Source organism: Poecile atricapillus, chromosome 18 (genome assembly GCF_030490865.1).
Source record: "Poecile atricapillus isolate bPoeAtr1 chromosome 18, bPoeAtr1.hap1, whole genome shotgun sequence".
NCBI lineage: Eukaryota > Metazoa > Chordata > Aves > Passeriformes > Paridae > Poecile > Poecile atricapillus.
The window spans coordinates 8,309,207-8,326,885 of NC_081266.1; the positions used below are offsets into that span (position 1 = coordinate 8,309,207).

Genomic DNA, 17,679 nt, shown 5'->3' on the forward strand with positions numbered 1-17,679 from the left:
AAAAACCGCAGCTTTGATTAACACTGAGAAGGCTATAAATACATATGCATGAAAATCCACATAAATTTATGATCGTGGATGTATATATTCACACACATAATGCTGGCCTGATTCTGAGATTTATCTTAATAGTCATTCAGCACTTCCTTTGAGCAGGAGTTTCACCAGAAGCTTATACAAAAGCCTGAGACGGTGCAAAAACTCTCCAGATTTCAGTGTTTTTCTAGAGATAGGTAAAAGGAACTTTGCTCTGATGGGTCACCTGACCAAAAAACATCAGTAGCTGCTAACATTTATCAGTGTCAACATTCAAAATCAAAAGAGAGGAAATGGAAAACAAAGTCTCAAACTCATCTATTATCTAATATTTTTGTCTATTTTATAAATTCACACAGAGGATACAAGACAGACTCATAGCAGCAGAAGAGTAAGTGACAAAAAAACCTTTAAGGGATATAAAGAAGGAGGAAAACATCAGAAAAAATCTGAACTAGGTCTTCAATATAGATTCAGTCCTTGTTTAAATTATGTCAGGTGAGAATTCCACCTAACAAGCTGAGTGAGATCACCTGAATCCTTTGCACTAAGTTTGGTTTATATTCATTATCAGGAAAAATGATTATGATTCCTTTAACTAGATTTTAAACTACATTAAGAACAAATAGCACAATTGCTCTGCAATTAATTTTTAAAATACCCATTGCTCAGTTGCATTTTTTTACCCTGGAGAATTTACAAGAGCCATGTCCCCACTTAGTTAAAGCCACCATCCCATTCTAACCAACTCATGTATACACACACAGATCTGTACGTACCATAAATGCATACTTGTCAATCACATGAATTACAGAGCGAAATGGAATTTTGCTTGTTAAAGTGTGACCATGATACACAATAGGTTCGTTGTTGGTGCCATCCCAGCAGTCAATCTCCAGGCAACGGCATCCTTTTAACAGAGCACTTCAGAAGAACAAGAGAAACAATTTTGCAGCCAAAAGAAAGATAGCAAACTTTTTTATACAAGTTGCTGTGTTTCTAATTACAAGCACAGGGATTAATTACAGAAAAAACACCTCATTTTCACCATAAATAGAAATCCTACAGAATTATATGAGACAGACATACTTTCTGTTTCTGCCTATTTTAGGTGTGTGTTATTTAATAAACTTTATTAGACCTTTAAAGAATATGGGATTACCTGCATTATCTTCCTTAAAAGGCTAAAAATCAAAGATTTCAATTAAGGAATTTTGGAACAAAGGCAAATTGCCACTTAAAATAAAAGAATAAATATTTTCAATGCTATTTTGTGCTACTATTCCAAACTTGCTTAGAATTTTGAGAATCACTATATTTAAAAATCTATAGTACTTGGAGAATCAGGTTCCACTTGGTCTTTACATAAAACAGTTCCTCTCCCCAGACCACATTTCTAAGAGTGCTAAAGTTTCTGAGACACCCTGACTTTACTGCTTTAATCTGAATATGTTAGTGTCATCCCTTAAATTCTTAGGTTTCTAATATTTGACTTGCAACTAACTGAAACATTTCTTATAAACTGTTTTACTTAATTACCAAGCTGTCTTTTACATCCTGCTTTTCACACATTAACAATATGTCAAATATGCCTTTAGCTGATTTTAGCATTTTCCTCACACATATAGGAGATAAAGAGAGAGGGGGTTATACCTTCTTTGCAATTACTTTCAGCAAGGCAGCATTAACATAATGGAATTTTAAATACTGTTAGAAATTCAGTACTGTTTCTGATGGTTGCAAGTCACTAAAGAACATCAAGAGAGCAACCAAAAAAAAAATTACAAAGTGTTCAGATAGATGATGATTCCTGCTGCTTTCTCTTCATTAAAGTAGTACAAATAATTCTGGACACATCTCCTCCTAATTCTTAATACATCCTGCCCTCTCAGTGTTGCATTTACTACACAATTAATTTCTTTCTTCCCTGTCTTGGCAATAAGGCATCCTGGTCATCATCCTCTTGGAGTCACACACTGCACAGGTTCCTCTCCCTGCTGCCTACTTGAATGCCCATGTTTTGTTGTTTTTGTTGTTTCTAACCTGCCCACACTGCAACATGCACTGAACACAGATACCCTTGACACAGACATACTCCAACACACATCTTCTACATTGAACAGATCACAGCTTGCCCAGGAATTTTACATTTCTTTCAGGGAGTTATTTATTTTTTGCATGGCACGTTGAGATTAAAAACTGATTTAATCGTGTACTGTACAATATACTATAGATTCCATTTGCTGCAAGGTTGATTTTCTGAGATGTAAGTGAAAAAAATAGATTGCTTCCAGACTATGAACAGATGGTTTGGCAAATATATTGAAAAGTGTACACACAAAATAAAATACCACTCTCATTTCAACTTGTATCTTTGATGGCTTTGTCCCTTATTTCCAAGTAGGATTGTATGTGACTTAGCATTAATTTAAAAAAAAAAAAAAAAGCCAAAGAAAGTTTAAAATATTAAAAATTATGTCTATATACCTGGTATAGCCCCATAAGTGACTGGGTCCCATTAGCTGGTCAGCTATCAAGTAGGTGTTGTGAGAAGATGAAATAAAATAGTCACATAATGGCTGGTTCATATCTTGATAGACGGTCTTGTGCTGGCTTTTAAATATTGAACATTCGTCTGAGTTCATGTATCTTATAAATCCTTCAAATGACAACTGCCTTTTCTTCCTCACTGAACAAAAACAAAAGGAAAAAAAAATAAATCTCTGTTGTGAAGCCACTCTGATGCACTTTCTGAAATTTTTAATAGCCAATTCTGAACACTGCTGAAGGTTATACAGCACAAAGCTTTCCTGCAATTTTAAAATTCATACCAAATGTATAAACAACACAAACATCAGATACGTGTGACTCTGGAGCTGAATTGCTGTGGTTCAAACTTCTGAGAGGAAAAAAATGTGTTTTGACACTTTTATTCTTCTATGGACAGCACTAAGAAGAATTTTCAGTAGTCCTAATTAAATATAAATAAAATATTTGTCATTTACTTTGGAAAGTAACATGCCAGACAACGTGTTAAGGGAATCTTCTCTTTTAAAAGAACCAGGATTGTTCTCTAAAAAGTCAGAAATTCTCAATATAATCTTGCAGAAACTATGACTTCTAGCACCAAATGTCTTTGCCAGGGGTGGAAAATTCCAAATAAATATTGATCAAATCATGTTTAGAAATATTTGAAATAAAAATAGCATTGTAACCAAAGAAATAACTGTCTACACAGATTAATTGCAAATCAAGCCTATTACACTACTATATTTATAACAAAATGAACTAATTGAGTCCATACCAGTGATAGTCATCCCATTTGTTTTGGTTTTGACTGATTTAATGGCAAACAGAGCCATTACACTGCCAGCTACTGCTCTCAATGTCATGTTTGTAATGCAGTCATTTTACAAATGATATAATCTCAAAAGTTAGATTTGCTTCAAAATATAGTTTGAATTAGTGAGGGATTTTGCTCAGTTCTTACTCTAAAATAATTTTATTGTCACCGTTAGGCTAGTAGTTAACAATAAGTAAATAATCCAAGATTATTTTATGTTAATAATAGTTTAGAAGTCGATGTATACAAACTTGGGGACTGGAAATACCTGTAGGAAAACCCCCTTTTCTGCCCTGGTAATTCTTACTGCAGCTATAAGAATCAGAATGTACAAGTTAGAATTGCAATTATCGATCTTTGGTGTGTGACAGACTGGAAGTTTTACACCTGGATGAGAATTTACAGAAAATAATTGTTTCTCAATTACACAGGTCTTTGAACTAGAAAACTTGCAATGTTTTACAATGATAAAGAAAAACAGAAGGGCATCCAGACATCAAACATGCATTCACCCAACAACTTATTCCTAACAGAAGTCTTTCTGAAGTTATTCTTCCAGTCTTCCATTGATGAAGAATCCACAGACAACCCAACAAAAGCATTTCAACTGCTAAATAACCTTGTTAGGAAATTTTTCATAATTAGGAAACAGAAATTTACCCTGAAACTTCCTTGCTGTCCAAAATATTTGTTCTGTTTGGTATTATTCCTCTCCTCTTTTTTCACACTTTTTCTCCTATGAACACTGCTTTTGCACTTCCCACTTTCCACTCCTTTCCTCAAAAAAAAATCCAATCCAGGGCATTTTCTGTTTCAGATTTCTGATAATTTTCGTTTTTCTGCTATCCATCTGTATTGTTAATCTTTCATAGGAGAAAACAGGATACTATTTCTTCATGGAATGTCCTGACAAACTGCAACTCACTTTTACCATCTTAGAAGGGTTTACGTATTTATTATTTTCTCCTTTTTTTTTCTAGTCACTGACAGTGACTAGTTCTTTAGATGTTCCCTTTCTAAAACAAATATTACATTTGATCTTTTCCAGTCTTTCAATTCATCATTCATTTCCCCCCTGTTTTCAAAAGTAACCTTTGACTTGTATTAGTCAAGCTTGTTACAATTTTCTAAGAACTTGGATTTGTCAACCTGTCTTCACTGACCTGATTACATCATTTAAGAAGGTCCTACCCTGTTCCATCCATATTTTTGACTATCTTACTCAGATTAATAATATTAATAATATTACAGAACCGACTGTACTTATTGCATCGGGAATTTCTTTGGTCTTCTTTTAGCTGAGAGATTTGCAGGATGACTTCTTGCAGCCTTGATGACTCTTGAAAAGTGAATCCTATAGATTTATCCACATGCACGTGGTATATTGTTCTATACTTGTAACAACTGGATTAAATTTCTACTGTCTGGATCTTTAAAAAACATTTTGAATTTTTTCACATTACTCAAAACAGAATACACTCATCCTGTATGTTTTGCCTCTAATGAATTACATGAGCTGTCTGGATTTCATTTTGGATTATTTTATTTTTCATGGTCTATAGATTTCTCTGAGCAATTACAAGTAGAGCTAGTAACTATTTGTGTGTGTGTGTGTGTACATCTTTTATGTTCTACCTTTTCTGCATTTATTTATTAAATTAGTGAAAAAATACTGGCTTTTCAGTCTTGCTTTTTTTCTGAATTATTTATGATGTTTTCCTGACTGTTCTTGTCATCGACAAAAGTTAACTGCAATATTCTCAAGAGAAATTAATGTTCAAGCAAATATGCTAATGACCATAATCCCCAAAAAATGAACATCTAACATTGTTTTGTTAGTCAATATGTAAGCTCATAGACTTCAGTAAAACATTCAGCTCATGTCTCCAATCAACAGACTAAAAATCTTTGTATTTTTACAGAGCTTACATTTCTGAGGAATAGCCCAGCCATGCTATTTTCTGACCACTTACAGACATTTTCTGCTTCTACATTAAAGGAAATGGGAATTCATCTCCATAACTATTCCACAGTGAAAAGACTTTCATCAAGACCTTACATTTCTCCCCTGGAGGAACCTCAGTCTTTTTCTCCATTAGGACCTTTTAGCAGTAGTTAGTGTGCACACACATATCCATTTGTTGTAGAAAGGGAAGGCAAGAAAAGATTTCTGCCTTCTCGTTGCCTCTTTTTGTTCACAAAGTTCAATGATTTCTTTTGTCTTGCCCTCCTCTTTTGGATAGTGTACAATTCATTTTATTAACAATATTCCTTTATATTGTTTGGGGTTTTTTTAAATCTGATTTAAGATAAAATTATTTTTCTCATTCCTCCTGTTAGGGTAAACTCCAGCTCTGCCATATATACAAATACTGTCATATCAGAGAGGAATTATGGATATTTGAACCTGGGTATTTGAAAAACTTGGATTACATTATACATTATTTTCAGAGTTTATTACATTCCATTTTTCTTATTTACCTTGGAATTTCTTTGAAAATGTTTCTCTTCAGAAAGAAAAAATGGAAAACTATCACAAGATGTTTGTTGCCCTGAAGGCCTTTAGAGTACCCACAATGAGGCAGACAAACCAAGCAAGAAATCACTCTGCACTGGCCAGAGCCTCCTGCAAGACCCATTTCCTCCTGAAGGGACTGAGTACAACCTGCAGCCCTGCCAGGGTCTGGGAGAGGTGTCTGGACTGAAATAGAGACTCAGGAGTGGGGAGGAGAAGAGCCTGAACGGAATGTGAGACTAGGAAATGTGGAGAGAGAGATGTTTCCCATGTTTTTAAATGTATGTGAGTGCTCTTTGCTTCCAGAGAGCTAAATGAGTAATTAAATGTCTATGGTACTTGGGACAGAGAGAGTGGAGTGGGTACAGATACATTTGCTGGGAATTTTAGGGGTGAACTCATGAGAAATACTTGCAATCACAGACAAGGGTTTTACTCTGCTATAATGGAAGGAGGAATCTTTCAGTCATTAAAAGTCAGGCAGAAACATCATCAGATGGAATTTCATACTATGAAATTTGACTACATCAGTATGAAACATTCATGCTCTAAGGGAACAGTAAAGAGAGAAGTATTTCCTTGACTAAAGTTATAATACACTTAATTCTTTTCTAGTCTCAGTTTATATTCTAGGGAGGCTTTTTCTCCCTTACCCACACTTACAACTGGTGCATGCTGGAATAAAGTATCTATCTGAACAGCAGTTCAGTTTTCTAAGGGTTTATATCTCATAATCACCTTGTCTTGAATTTTTTCCCCGAGACTAGACCTTTACACATCTTTTCATAATCTGATATATTGTGTCTCTCAAATCCAGCCACAGCCATTGTCTTAGTTGAGATTTTTAAGCCATCTTTCTTACTTCACATGATTTTTTATGAAATCTGTGGGAGTTTGGCAGAGATGTCTCCTTTATTAAGTTTGATTTACCTTGGCCAATGGGATCAAATGCTCTCTTCTGCAAATTTGTGCTCTACATTCAGCTCTGTCTCGCATACATCAAAAATCCAAAAAAAACCTTCACGACTGTGTGCACTAGGAATAAACTGCGAATGTTTTTTTTTTGCTTCACAAATACATTCTGGATTACTCAAAGTCCTTGTCTGACAGATGCACCAGGCTTATATTGTTATTTACAAAGCAAGCTGTTTTTTTTAAGACAGGATTGCATTTTTGCCCTGTTTTTGTATTGCCTAGCAGGAAAATAGGCAGGAATAGAGTCCCTGAATGGCTCTACATTGTAAATAATACTGGGATGCACTTTCTTATCCTCACTGTGCCTCTAATCCTATCCATGTAAATGAGCAGAATTTTTTTTAAAAAAGACATATATACCAAGCTTAAAAAAAAAATTATTTAGTTAGCATGTTTTCTTTAATCTCATTTAATGAGTTGAGTCTTCTATTCAAAGCTAATAGTAAAATGGGAAGATAATGGAATGTTTGGGAAGAATAAAACTCTCATTGGGGTGCTAGTAAGACACAACTGTCAGGTGTGAATCACATATTTTGTGATCAATTCCATAGAAATGGCTCTTTCTACCAAAAATGCAAGGTTTTAGCGCACACGTGAAAAAACCTGTTAGTGTAGTATTTTGACATTAGGCATCTAAATTGTATAACAAGAATGAAAGATTAGTTTATTCCATACTGTCCTGAGCTAGCTACAGTACCTACAGAGAATAAATTCAAAGTTATCTGGCTCAATAGCTTTGAAAATCTCTCTGCAGAAATGTTAGGGATGCACTGGATGCTATAAATGGATTTATTTAAATTAGATGTCAAATGTAGTCATTGTTTTCATCCTAATCTTGACATAGCAGTGCTATCACATTTATGAGAGAATGGTCATTACTATTAGCAAACCTGTCAATCAAATGTCAAAGCCTGGCCTTTTCCCTTTTTGTAAGACACAGGGAGGGCAAGGGTGACAGATGAGTCCAACAGATCATCCTGATGAATAATGTTCTGTAGCAAATTCAGAACGACACTTACACAAAATGGTCTATCACAATACCATATGAATCATCTCTCATGTCAATCATAACTGGAACTTTTCAAGAAATATGTTTGAGTGGGAGTATGAATTCACTCAAAGGAGCATGAACAATACAGAGGTTATTTTGTTCAGCGAGATTATTTCCAATAACAAGACAAACAAATTTATCACAGGTGAAGAAACAAACAAGAATTTGTCTCAGCATCTGAAATTTCAACCAGACATTAAATTAAACCTATAGAAACTTCAGTTGATATTTATAAAGGTGTTTTCTAATGGACTGAAGATTATTCATTGTTTAACTGTGCTATAGATTTTAACTTTCCCATCAAAACAGGTGACACAAAATAAAAGGAACCTTTTAAGCTGGTAATTTGAACAATTAGTAAACATTAGCTCCTCTGAAAGAGCAGAATATGTTTAATAAAATACAGTTAAATTTGAAAGGCAGCCTTAAAGAGTAAAGGCATAAGGAGTCACATGTTTTTATTACTGGACAGTAAGTGCCTCTAAATGAAACACCCAATGTTCTTCTGTTTCTCATTGAAAAAGTGGCATTTTCCATTTTCTTCTTCCACCACAGGTCACCATAGAAAATCCAGTGCTATTATCCCAGAAGAAATATTTTCCCCTTGGGTTTGTTTTTCTTAACCACTTATCAATTCCACCCGTTTTCAACGACTGGGAACCAAGGAAACGAAAGAATTGAACATATTCCACTGAATAAAGTAACAGCTTGCAGCAAAATGCAGTTCTATCCTTTTCCTAGCTGTAAATTTTGCCACAAGTTGAAATCAGTGACGCTCAGCAGAAGTGTTACACCCCAACTTGAGGCACCTTTAAATAGGTGAAGAACATGTTACAGATTTATGAAGCCCTCCTCATCTCAGCATTCTAGTGATTCACAAAAGGTGACCAGGCACCTACAAAAATTTTCCACAGTGCCCCTGCAAGGAAGTCAGAAGGACATAAAAGTCTTGTCTGAGGCCTTGAATTTTCACTAAGTGACTCAAGGGAGAGAAGACAGTGTAACGAGCAGAGAAGAAAAATGGCAGATATGGACTTTAAGAAAAACAAATTGAAAATGGTTTGTAATGAGCTGAAGAACAGAATTTGTAGAAGGACTAGAAATAAAAAGATAAAGAAATGACAGAAAAAAGAACAGAGCAGAGAAAGGAGGGCACCATAAAAAGAAATTAAAACACAGGAAGAAAACATAATAAATAGATGAAAAGACATGCTTTTAAAGAAATAAATATATGAGGTTTAGGACAACACAGTCATTGAGAGAAGCACGAGAAATAAGAGCTAGATATCAAATAGTTAAACTGTACATACCTTCATCAATGGGTTCATACTTCATAATAATTTCTAAGGCAGTTGTTTCATTAGCTTCAGTTTGAAATTGTTCTTTTATAAGAAATTTAAGGAGCTGGCTGTCAGGTAGAATTTTGCCATCTGTCGAGTAAGCCTTGAATAGTTCTTCAAACTCAGGCCTGTGTACAAGAGCTCGATAAATTGCTCTGAAGTCGTCCATGCTAATAATATTTCCTGACTGTTTGTCAATAGTTTTCTGAGGGAAAAAAGCAAGCAAAATTTATTAAAAAAAAAAAAAGAAATTAATGAAACAACATGCAATTATACAAATTATGCACCAAACACTCTTTTATAACTGACCATAAGAGTGAGCATCATAGAAGAATCCTCAGGCAACAGTGACTACAATCAGATTACACTCCTCAACTTTTAGATGACACTTTGTGTGCTACAAATATTTTATGTAAAGTAAAATGGACCATATGACACAATTAGCATCTAAATAAGTGCAATAAATTTAGATTTAATGCATTTTTAATATTCAAACACATTGTTGAAAATCTTTAAAATGCTATGCATTAAAATAAATGTGCAGCATAAAACTTATCAAGTGGAAAATATATTTAGTATAATACCTCTCCAACAGCTATTTACACCATATTGTAAATACTGTCAGTCAAATTTGCACACAAAATCAGCAACCAGTAATCTTAAAAATGAAATAAGGATGACCAAATTACCAAGAAATACAACCCTTTCAACACTTCAATAAACGAAGTTTATTGTTTCACAACAAAACAATATTCAAGTTTGAAGACAAGATATTTTGTAATAACCTATGACACCATGTTCTAATCTTAACAAGCCAGAATGTTTAACTTAGATTAATTATTCACACTTTCAGAATTCTTGAATTGTAAGCTTGTTTTCATACAGCTTACAGAATGTTAGCATAGTAATTAATTTATGTGTTTCAGTATAAAAGTCACTAGAAAAGTTAAAAGGCCACAAAAGAATTTGAGAAGAATAATGCTTTTTTACCATTTCTGCTTTTTACATTTTTCACAGGTTTAACAATTCTATTTTTCCTTTAAAATTTTCTACTTAAAATAAGTAACTGCATATATATATAAATAAGCATAGAAATAAATATATGTCTTGCATATATATAAACATAATATATAAAAACATAAATATAATATATATAATATATAAATATAAATTGCATTTCTATATAAATATAAATATAAATATAAATATAAATATAAATATAAATATAAATATAAATATAAATATAAATTTATTAAAACATTAATATAATATAATATAATATAATATAATATAATATAATATAATATAATATAATATAATATAATATAATATAATATAATATAATATAATATAATATAATATAATATAATATAATATAATATAATATAATATAATATAACCATAATAAGATATAATATGTAATACGTATATTAAGATATAATAGCATATATATAATAATATATAACATATATTCTATTATATAAACTATATACTATATACTACATATATTAATATTATTTATTAATATATAATATAAAATATAGTATATGCTATATGCTGTATATTGTATATATGTTATATATTAGTTAATTATGTACTGATTAATTAATTAATATCAATATAGAAATATAAATGTTTCTAACATTTTAGCCTGATTTTTGCTTAAAACCTGCCAAATCAAGAGAAATCTTCTGACAAAATTGCTCACAAAAACCACAAATGGCAATCCACTGCCTCAGTGCTTATGACTGTAAACTGATGAAAATTCTCAGTTGTTGGCTCCTTAAACTGAGATGCCAAAGACACCACGTTCCAGCATCCAAACATCCAAACATGGCCCTTACTATGGCTGCTTTGGCTTCCACAGAAATGTCTAGAAGCAGGAAATTGCTTACTTGAGCTCTGGCTGCTCTTTGATCAACAGATTGGATTACTGCTAAATTAGATTGGTTTTGAAGCCATACCATGAAAGCCAAAAGTTTAAAGATCTGGTGCCAGTTCCTTCCTATGCAGTAAAGTTCTTTCTGCACTTCTGAATAAGTACAATAGGAGTAAAAATATATTAAATAACTGAAACGAGTACAAAATTAAATTTCATGAGGAGTTCTAGTGAAAAAATCTTACAAATGAGTACTTCAGTGTTTGCTTTGAGTTTGCAAAAGAGAATAATAATGATCATTATTAACAGAAATCACCAGCAAGAAAATATTTCTGTACAAATGCTAATTATACACATTTCATTACTGCTGAGAAATTCCCCATCTAAGGTTGATTTCTTCCATCCAATTTTTAATGTTCTTAACAGTGCTGCAAATTTGCTTATAACCATTAAGCAGGAAAAGAAAATACCAACTTCTTTTGAAAATAAACAGTCTATCAGGACTTGGAGGATGTTCACTTAGTTACTGGCACAAAGAGAAGCTGGACAAAAAAGTAAAGTTTCTATTTTAGCTGCCTCCTGGTGAAATACAGGCAATAATACTACACAAAAGAACTCTTCAAATTAAAGTCATAAAAATCATGTCACTATAAAAAGATATTGTAAATTTTTGGGGTAGATTTTTATCATTCCTATTTTTATTAATGCACATCAAATTTTTGCTGTTCAGAAAAAGAAGAGACAAAGTCTTGAGAGAAATTAGATGAAAATTTATTATTCCTTAAAACCTTAATGTTCATAATTCTGATACTGCTCAAAAGAGTATTACAGTAAAATAAGCTCAAAGAGAACAGAGAAGAAAAAAGCTGATTATTCCTTAAAATTAGCTTTCTATAAAATGTATTTTGCTATGTATAACCATTAGATTAACTGCTGATGTGCAGTTAATTACAAAGATGTCTATAACATCCAGAATGCTTTGGATTTTTACATATTGTTTCGCTGATGAAATATTTGAACCCCCCAAACTACTGAACCCCTGTAAATCTTTCTCAAATAGCATAGGGCACCTAACAGTACTGCTATAAATAACTAGATCAGGCTATTGGGTATAATATGTTGTTAAATACAACTAGATCAGACTTCTTCTTTGCAGGTCACTTCCCTCAAATCTCCTTTTCTCTTCCCACAGCTGACCATCTCTCACATTCCTGCCAGAAACTAAAGTAGGGGGAAGATAGAGGAAACCACAAGAAATATTTTTAAGTTCTCAAGAGATCCTCTAGCTTTGAAACTTTCTCCATGCAGTGAAAGTTCAAAAAACCACAGGAAGCCTCTTCAGCCAGGGTTGAGCTCATGCTGCTGGTTCTACCTTGGTTTGAGAAGGCAAACAATGAGAGAGGAAGACAGGGTGAGGAAAGCTTAGTGCCTTCCTTCTTATGACCTTTCTGACTTGCCATAGTTAATTGTCTCTGCCAAATCAGGACAAAATTTGCCAGCTGGTTGCAACATTCTCAAAAGAATCATATCTATAAAGGTGAAAGTAAGTAAATATACATGTATTTATATAAATATATATATATATTTATATATATATATACACACTTGTTTTCATTCCCTTAGGGAAAAAGCATTACCAGACAGATGGGGTTTTTTGGGGGGGAAATGATGTAAAGGGAAAATCTTAGATATTTTGAGTCATTACATGAAGAAAATATGTATCCAGTACTCATTTGTTAGTATTTGCTCACTGAGACAAGATCTGCTTGGCAGTAGTTTGCTTGCCTACACTAAATGAACTTAAGTCCAGCTTCTAGCTGTATCATATAATCTTCACAGAAATATCTTTAAAACTGCCACCTCTCAAGGCCAAATCCATTCCCAGGGAGTTAGAGAGCGATTCCCATCCATTCAGGCACACCTCTTAAATATTACAGGAGAGGTATAGTGGAGAAAGGAATGAATGTGTGCTGGATCTAAAGCCTGGACAGCTCAGAGAAATCCCAATTGTCCTCCTGGAAAGAGGATTTTGAGAAGATTGCTCTCATGGCTCTGTCCAGAATCAGACAGACATGTCTGGGCTCATTAGCTTGACCAGAGAAGCTGAATAGGATGAAACCAGAATGCTTTAACTTTTCTCAAGCGCAGACATGTTACAAAAAAAAACCTGGGAATCCAAACCAACATATTTTCCATCTTACACCAATTTGTTGTGGAGAAAAGACAGAGTTATGTGGGTGTCAGTCTCTCCGAGTAACAAGCAGTAGGACAAGCAGGAGTGGACTCAAGTTGTGCCAGGCTATTAGGAAAAATTTCTTCACTGAAAGTGTTGTCAAGCATTGGAACAGGCTGTCCAGGGAAGTGTCTGCGTCACCATTCCTTGAAAGTACTTAAATGCTTGCAGATGTGGTGCTTAGGGACAAGTTGCAGAGGTGGACTTTTCAATGTATTAATGGTTGGACTCAGTGATCTTAGAGATACCTTCCAATCTAAAGGCTCATGATTCAAATTCAAACCCTGGGTTATCTATTTTACACAGACATGAAAGACCTGGAGGAGGAAAATTCTTTGCTGATTTTGCACACCACACTAGCTTGAAATACATTTCCCAAAAAATTAACTTGAAAAAAATCAGCAAACATATGATGTGTGTAACTGAACTTCTAAACCATTCATTGCTTAATGTACATACACCTTACCTTGAAAATATGTTTTAAATGGTCTTCATCAAATTTTATTTGCATTTTTTCAAGCAGCCTCCTGCAGCCCTCTAAATCAACATTCCCATTCATGAAATCATTCTGAATTGTATTCCAAAACCACGTATGAGACGTCAGGTTAAGGAAGATTCTGGCCAATTAAATTGCCTTTTAATGGAGGGGATGAGGGGGAAAAGTTTAATTTCATTAAACCTAAGAAGATTGTGCTTCCCTTTCTTCATACTCTAGAACATCCTTGCATTCTGCCCTCTGAGAATGCAGCAGGCCCCAAGGTGTGCAGGAAGAGATTTCTGCTCTGTCCTCAAAGTCCCAGAGAGCAGTGACAGAAGGGCCGAAGGGAGGGTGTGATCAAGGGGTGGTCAGGGTGCAAAAAGGGCTGCAGTGAGAGGAGGGAAACGTGGGGAAGCCGAGGGGATTCAGCAGGCTCAGGGAATGGTGGGGAGTGCCAAGAAACACCAGGGAACGAGTGCTCCCAGCACTGTGCCCACCCAAACATTATCAACCGGCCCTGGCTGACAGGACTGGCTGCCCCAGGCCCTCCAGGGCATCCCCTGTGTGCCCAGGCCTGAGGGGAAAGGGCCATGTCAGGGGCATCCCAATGGCAGCTGTCACAGGGCAGGGAGAGCAGAGGAAGAGGAGAAGGTAGAAGAAGAAAAGGATATCTGTTCTCATCCATGGTGGCTGTGCACCGCCTGCTCCAGGCCCCTCACTGCAGTGGCATAGCCGAGATCTCACTTGGGCTCACAGTGGGCTCCTCATGCCACTGTGACCTGACAGAATGGCATGGAATGTTCACTCCCCCATCCTTCCAGTGTCGCTCCAGTGTTGCTCTGGTGATGTCACAAACTGCAGGCGCCCAGCACAGGCCCCTTCCTGCCCCCGCTCCACCACCCTGCCACCATCCTGTGCCTTTTCCTTCCAGCACAAAGTGTCCCCAGGCCCTGCCCCTGTCTCCCACCCATTGCTCCACCACCCTGCCACCATCCTGTGCCTTTTCCTTCCAGCACAAAGCGTCCCCAGGCCCTGCCCCTGTCTCCCACCCATTGCTCCACCACCCTGCCACCATCCTGTGCCTTTTCCTTCCAGCACAAAGCGTCTCCAGGCCCTGCCCGTCTCCCACCCTTAGGATATCCCACACCCACAGCACGTGTGCTGGCAGGAGCTGTGTGGGGCAGAGCAGGCCTTTTGCAGCCAGCCGTGCCAATGTCCTCCAGGGGAGCTTGGCCAGCTTGGCCGAGGTCTCTCTGTCCCGGTCCGAGGTGACAAGCTGGTGAGGCAGAGGCTGCCAGCACAACATCTTCCCCCAGATAACCAGGAGCACTGTGCTACCAACCCACTGCAGAGACCTGGGGGGAAATCCCTTCTTTGGGCCTTGGGGAACCAGCTGGCTTCACGGCACAGGGTGATGGTGGATGTTGAGAGTTGTGGGATGCCACCCCAAAGTGCTGGGAGGCCACCCAAGCTCCCACTTTCCTGCTGGGAACTTCTCTGTCCTCAAAACCAGCCTGGGCAAGAGCAGCTGTCCATGTCCTGCTTTGAGGCACACCAGTATCAGCCTTCAAATCACTGGGACAGCCCTTGGAAATCAGGCTGGACTTACACCCTGACTCCATTTCCCACTCGTTTTACAGGAATTCTTCCCCAGGCAAACTGCTTCGAAGTTGCCAGCTTCCGTGTAGCTGTCAGCAAGCCTGAGTGAGACTCGAAATGTGACAGACCAAAGGCAGTTTGCCACAGATTTTATGCTGAAGTGCCTCAATGCTTACTGAAATACCAGCTTTGATACAATGGCCTAAATAAAAAATGGGGGAAAAAAGACAAAATGGAGTTGTTTAATTGATTTATTTCTGGATCACTCAGGAGAGTACAGAGACTTCCAGCAGTCAATCACCACTTTAAAAATAATTCAGGTCTGCAGTGACTGGAAATAATTTGTTTGGGTTTTTTTTTTTCACTTTCTTCATGTACTTTTTAAGTACTTTACCAGGAATAGTCAAAATGTCAAAGGCAGCAGAGTGCTCCAGCTGAGATAGCAAGCAAATTCTTACTTTCCTTCGCAGTTTTAACCAAAATTATATTCATTTTTGTAATTTCACACCAAATGAAGCATTGATTATAAGGAATCTAGTAAGGAAGATCAGCAAAGACATTGGGACATTATATCTAGATTTTTTTTTTCATTGCTACTGAAACCTTGTAAATTCAGCCTTCAGGCTTTGCTTGTGCATATATCTCTCAATCCCTTATATAGATACATGAACAAAGAGAAGATCAGGACACTGGAGGAATAAATTTCTTATAGCTAGTGCAGAAGATATTTCAGGACTGACCAGGGATGTAGGCTGGGTGTTGCAGCATTAAAGAATAAAGAAATGCTATTCCTCTCTCCCAGTATTTATTACAAAGGTCAAAGGAATGCGTGTGATTTTGGTTTACTTTCAAACTATGATAGTGATTATTTCGTAACATTTATCACAGATTATTACAAATGCCTACCATCCTTGCTGTTTTCTGTAAACATAACTTTTAATTAGAGTTTCAACAGAAACAAAGTTTAATTGCAAGAACTACTGTAAATACTACACTTTAAAAAAAAAAGGTGTAAACATTCAAGCATTATTCTTGCACATATTAGATGTTTTCATTGTAAGCATAAGATTTTGCTGTTGTTCATCACAGCTGGTGGGAATTGCAGTGCCACATGGGTCAAACACACCCTTTTGTAAATACTCATTTGTGGCTTTATAGATTCACTGCTGACTGACCATGATTGCTCTCATTGTCTTGGTTTTAAAATGTCATAAAGAACTATGCATTGATATGGTTTCAAGGAGAAAAAACTGTGCAAAAATGGGCATCTTCAGATTACTCTTCTGATGACAAATGAAGATTTTGCATACTTACTGCCCTCTGATTTGGGAGGTTCCTTTCTCTATGTATCTGGATATGATAATAAATATCCCAGAGAAACCAATGCAGTTGAATAGAGAGAAAGATGGAGCACAGAGAGCATTTTCTGTGCTCCCTCCGTTCTTCAAAGAGAGCTGCATTACCTTTGGGTCATTCTCTTTTCACCCCACAGCTGCTACTGAGATCCATCCAACACCAATCCAACCCTTTAGTGCCTATTTCCTGCTGGAGACCATTCAATGAACAAGCAGCTGTCTTTACATGAAATTTGGTTGAAAAAGTGATTATTTCTTTATTGAAAGTAGGAGTAATTTTATTAAAAATGTTATACAATCCAGGGCTACTATAGTGAAGATGGCTTATTGGGAGTGTAGTTTATATCTTTATATCTGCAGTACCAGAAAATAGAAGAAATTTTGGCCATAGATGTAAGTGCTCACAGAAACAGATATAACACTAGAAATTCTGGATTGGAAAAAAATCACTTTTTCACAAATATTGAGCATGAACAAATAATAAGGAACAACAAAGAATGATGAAAAAGATGGAACAGTTAAATGACTTTCAGTTTCAAGATTTATTCCACCAGATCAATCCCTTATGTGATATGATTTTGCAATACATTGTTTTGTTCTGTAGAATTAAATTCTGTCAACTTTAAAATGCTGTTTCTATATAGAAAAACTGTAGCAAAGAGTGCAATAATAAAAAGCATTTAATATTGTAGTATCAGTCTATCAGCCTACCTTTATGAACTTCTCATTTTCTTTCAATTTCTTTTCTCTAGAAAAGAGGGGATCTATGAAACCAGAATTTGTAACAAAAGCTGCTCAGAAGGATGAAATTTCAGCAGAATAAATGTTCTGATGTCACTGAAAATGCCTACTCATTTTTAGCAATGCTATGAAAT

At 35.7% G+C, this 17,679-nt stretch overlaps 1 protein-coding gene across 1 annotated transcript in view; it reads right to left on the reverse strand.

The window, feature by feature from the left end:
* The window catches only part of LOC131586075 (1-phosphatidylinositol 4,5-bisphosphate phosphodiesterase zeta-1-like), a 46,890-nt gene extending 31,734 nt beyond the window's left edge, over nucleotides 1–15,156 (reverse strand). The window contains exons 1-5 of the mRNA XM_058852812.1: nucleotides 15,002–15,156; nucleotides 13,839–13,989; nucleotides 9,231–9,465; nucleotides 2,524–2,725; nucleotides 816–960 (exon numbers count right to left, since the gene is read on the reverse strand). Coding sequence (XP_058708795.1) covers nucleotides 816–960; nucleotides 2,524–2,725; nucleotides 9,231–9,465; nucleotides 13,839–13,989; nucleotides 15,002–15,156 — 888 coding nt within the window. The remainder of the gene's footprint in view (nucleotides 1–815; nucleotides 961–2,523; nucleotides 2,726–9,230; nucleotides 9,466–13,838; nucleotides 13,990–15,001) is intronic.
* Between the last annotated feature and the right edge of the window lie 2,523 nt (nucleotides 15,157–17,679).